General features: G+C 41.5%; 1 protein-coding gene across 1 annotated transcript; it reads left to right on the forward strand.

The window, feature by feature from the left end:
• Positions 1–1,130: 1,130 nt before the first annotated feature.
• LOC5569937 (hexamerin-1.1) lies at positions 1,131–3,815 on the forward strand. Its single transcript, XM_001658785.2, has 3 exons — positions 1,131–1,284; positions 1,355–1,482; positions 1,545–3,815. The coding sequence occupies exons 1-3, from the start codon at positions 1,194–1,196 to the stop codon at positions 3,402–3,404; spliced, it is 2,079 nt and encodes a 692-aa protein (XP_001658835.2). The 5' UTR covers positions 1,131–1,193; the 3' UTR covers positions 3,405–3,815.
• Positions 3,816–4,967: the final 1,152 nt, after the last annotated feature.

Genomic DNA, 4,967 nt, shown 5'->3' on the forward strand with positions numbered 1-4,967 from the left:
AATCGTTCATTTTTTGAAAACACGGCCCGCAGTTAAAGGTTTCCTTCCCGCTGGAAGTTGCAGCGTGACGTTATCGTAGATTAGTTCATCTTCTATCTGCATGTATGCAAGTGGGCGCGGCGAATTTATTGTTTGACTGTGTATGCTGAGAGTGCGGAACTGCAGCAAACTGTGGAAGGAAGGCACGTGTCAAGTGGCATGCAAAAGCCGAGAAACGAATGAAAGAGAAAAAGAATCGGTTCGTTCTTTTTCAGGATTACATTTTGTCTGATGCGTGCTGATAAAATGAATCGTCTCTCGTTAAAAAAGAGCCACACGGAGAAAATAAAGTAGAACTCAAAAAAGAGTTCATTCACCCTCAATTCCGGGCGTTAATTTTGAGTTGATGGGGTAGAAGTGGTTTTCATTTGCAGCCATGCGAATGCGAAGCCCTGTCAAGCAATAAAGCATTAACTCTACATTAGAAATGTATCAATGCACTAATATCACTTTATAAATTGCACTGCTGCACTAATGTTACTTTATAAATTGCTTCATTGCTTTATCGTCGTGTTTGCATTAGTGCAACTGTAAAAGAGCCCTTTTCCACTTTTAAACTACTTTAATAGTAGGCTTACGGCAATGCAGCTGCATTATATATGCAATGATATAATGCTCCATGGTTACTTGGGTATCTAGTTCGAGACCAGTAAAACTAGCTCAGATAAATTTATTTGCAAAATTATTCATTTGAATACGATTTATTCGTGCTGTTCGGAATAAGAATCAAGTTTCCGAAATATGAGAATGAACACGGTGTTCGACATTTGAATCAAAATGTTGTTCCATACTTTTACATAAAAAAATACAAAACCACTTTTTTTTCAATTTGGTTAATTCGTAAAATAAGCAGATTTGAATTCGCATGGTGTCGTTTCGCTTTGCCCTACCCTCATATATTTTCGAAAATAATACAAAATATCAATCAAACAACCTGCATTATCGGTGCAGCATATCACTTTGTAATAATTTTGGAATGTATTCATTGGCACTGTCAAATTGCAACACGCGCCCCATACCTAGAAAGTGATAATGCAGCATCGCCTTCACCGGACTGCGATAATGCACCTCAGAATATCGCCTATAAAAGCTGCACTCGCGCAACGGACCATTATCAGTTTGGTAGCATTCTTCCAGCGAGAACTACCGTCAGGATGAAGCTTATCATAGTAGCTGTAGCCATCTCCCTGGCCGCCTTGGCCAGTGGATCATACGTCCCCAGCGTCGAAAAGGACATCAAGTATGGTAAGGTTTATTGAAAGCGTGGTGTTTTAGGCTTGAGAGATTTGAAAGATTTGTTTTAAAATTTTCTCAGCTGACAAGGACTTCCTTATGAAGCAAAAGTTCTTCTTCGAGATCCTCCGAAACATTCACATGCCGCTTCAGTACGAGGAATACATGATGTACACCAAGATGTGGGTGGAGGATTCGACCAAATACACGGTAAGTTAATCATTTAAGATTATCCAGCTTCCGAGATTTTAATCCGTTATATTTTCATTCAGAACTACGACCAAGTTGTGGAATTCTTCAACATGTACAAAATGGATCTGTTCCTGGGCAAAGGAGAGATTTTCACTATCAACAACAAATACCTGCTGAAGCAAACCTACATGTTGTTCTCGTTCCTCTACAACTCTTTGGACTGGAACACATACTACAAGAACGTCATCTGGGCTCGTGAGAACATCAACGAAGGAATGTTCATCTATGCCATCACGCTGACCGTCATGCACCGCACCGACCTGCAGGGATTAGTTCTCCCAGCCATCTATGAAATCTACCCGTACTACTTCTTCAATACCGACATCATCCGTACCGCCACCTACCGTAAGATGTACGACCCCAAGTTTGGATTCTACGGCAACGGCAAGTACAATGTTGTGTACTCCAACTTCACTATGACCTATCCATATGAGGTGCCCTTCAAAGATATGTACATGAAGGACGGCATGATGATGGATTACTACTACGAAGATATCGGTTTGAACTCCTACTATTTCTACTTCATGATGGACTATCCATTCTTCCTGGGTGGCGACAAATTCGGTCTACTCAAGGAACGCAGTGGTGAAATCTATTTGTACATGCATCAACAGCTGCTGGCCAGATACAACCTGGAGCGATTCTCAAACATGATGTACCCAACCAAGATGCTCACCTGGCAGTTCCCATTGAAGACCGGATACTTCTCGCTGTTGAGCTACTGGAACGGAATCCCATTCAAGTACCGCGACATGAACTACATGATCAAGGACGAAGACTTCTTCAAGCTAGACTGGATTAAGGACTGGGAAATGAGAATGCGCAAGATGATTGATGATGGATTCTTCTACATGGACGATGGCACCAAAGTCGATCTGCGTAAATGGGAGAACATTGATTTCCTCGGTAAAATGATGAACTGCAACATGGATAACTTCTTCTGTCAGAAATTCGGATTCATCGAAATGTTGTCCAAGATGCTGCTCAGTGGAACTGATTTCATGACAATGAAGACTTGGCCATCGGTTCTGATGCACTACGAAACGACCCTGCGTGACCCAATGTTCTACAGTTTGTGGGAACGTCTGATGAGCTTCTATTATTTGTTCAAGAGCTACCTGCCTTACTACACTTTCGACGATCTCAGCTTCAAGGGTGTCGTCATCAAGGACGTTGTGATCGACAAACTGATGACATACTTTGAGTACTTCGATTCGGATATTTCCAACGTCATTCCCATGACCAACGTTGACAAATACTGGGACTTCAGCGTGCTGGGCCGAACAATACGCCTGAACCACAAGCCATTCACCTACAGTCTGGATGTGATGTCTGAGTTCACCGGCAAGGGTGTCATCCGCGTCTTCTTGGGACCGAAGTTCGACAAACTGATGGATCTGGAGTATTTTAGAAAGTTCTTCGTTGAAATCGACCACTATATGGTTGACTTGGTCGTCGGCAAGAATACCTTTGTTCGCAACTCACGTGACTTCTACTGGAGCGTCAAGGACCGCACTATGTACACCGAGCTGTACAAGAAGATGATGATGTCGATTGCCGGCAAGGACAAGTTCATCCTGGACATGTCGGAGGCTCACTGTGGATTCCCGGATCGCCTGATTCTGCCAAAGGGTTGGGTCAGCGGAATGAAAATGCAGTTCTACTTCATCATCACGCCGTACACCATGACCGAACCGAAGAGCAACATGGTCTTCGACAACACCTTCATGTGCGGAAAGTACAACTTCGTCGACAACCTACCGATGGGCTTCCCCTTCGATCGCGAGATTGACTACACCTACTGGTACACGAAGAACATGCTGTTCAAGGATGTGTTCATCTACCACATGGACGAGATGAAAATGAACAAGGTTTATTAGGATTATGGAGATGCGACCCACGAGGAATCTCTGATATTTTGGGACTGATTTCGCTTTTTAGTTTTGTTATGTGAATATATATATATGTTGCAAGTTATGACTTTGCCTTGGGAATGATTTTCATATCACAAGAATTTTTGCGAACGGCATATCATCCCAAGTAACATTGATAGCTGAATAACACCTTTTTTTAGCTACAATACTGTTCATGCAGCTCCTTTTTTAGCCGAATAAACTGTTATATAGATGCCAATGTTACCTAGGATATGTTTCATACAATGGGGACATTACTCAGAATTACATTTTGATAGCAAACAATGTAAATTATCACTTCAGTAATGAACAGCTTGGAGGGTCCTAGAGAATCTATTTGCAAGTGGAGCCCAATAAGTAATTAAATATTACGTCTGAGATATGATGAAAGTGACACCTTAATAATTACTTGAAACTGGCAGTGCGCATCGTACCTTCGTGCTGTGCGTACATGAATTCTCTCTGCTCTTGAAAGTTTTTTTTAAAACTATCTAAAGCAATAAAACAGTGCTTTTCAGCGCTAAAACTAACAACGGTACTTTTCAGCGCTACTAAAACAGTATTTTTCAGAACTATTTTTTCTACTATTGATCCCTTTACGATCCTTGTTTGAACCCGTGCCTTCGATTTTTCGTTGGACCCGTTGGCGAAAGCTAGCAGTGGTAATCCTTCTTGAAAAAAAAAAACTTCTTAGGAGGTCTCGTCTTCTCTCGTTTATTCACTAAACATGGTTGCAACTACAAACAAAAGGAAGGGTGAATCTCTGAATTCACTACTTCCTTCCAAAAAAGTGGGATTTAAAACGGTCACTAAACGTGGCAAGAATGGAAGAAAGGACGTTTCTCCGGAATGCGAACTTTCTTCCAAGGGTGAAACGGATATAATGTTAGTAATTGCATCGAAATGAGCAATCAGTTCGATGCTCTAGACAAATTTTCTGAACACCAAATCGAAGCAGTCTCTAGCCCAGTCTTTTCGATTCAAGTGAGAAAGCAAAGAGTGCCGCCTGCCGTGGTCAGTTGTTCCGAATTTGGGGGATTTAGGCAAGAGATCTTGAACTCCATTAGGGGAATCAAGGTTTCCTTCCGAATGGCAAAGGAAGGAGACTTGCCGGAAACTTTTAAAAATCGCGAACTTCTTCTCAAACTTCTTGAAGAGAAGATGCACATTTTTTTTTTACTTATGACTATAAGTCACCTGAAGAGATCAAAAATGGAATAAATGATTGACTTGGTTTTTCCCCAGTCCAAGTAATCATTATGAAAAAGAGAAAACTATCTAGCGTTCGTCGGTAAGAACTTTCTCAAGTGCTTTATCAAGTACGCTTTAACAAAAAAGATGCAAATAACAATGAAGCTTTAGAAAATCAAGACTTATGTTCGATGTTCGTGTGACATGGGAATATTTCCAGAAACCTGGAGGAAATTACCAGAACCCCACTCAGTGCCGTTGGTGCCAAAAGTGGGGTCATGGAACAAAAAATGGCTGCATGGATGCTAAATGCATGATTTGCGGAGGTTCTTTTCACGC

This window comes from Aedes aegypti, chromosome 3 (genome assembly GCF_002204515.2).
Source record: "Aedes aegypti strain LVP_AGWG chromosome 3, AaegL5.0 Primary Assembly, whole genome shotgun sequence".
In the NCBI taxonomy this organism is placed as follows: domain Eukaryota; kingdom Metazoa; phylum Arthropoda; class Insecta; order Diptera; family Culicidae; genus Aedes; species Aedes aegypti.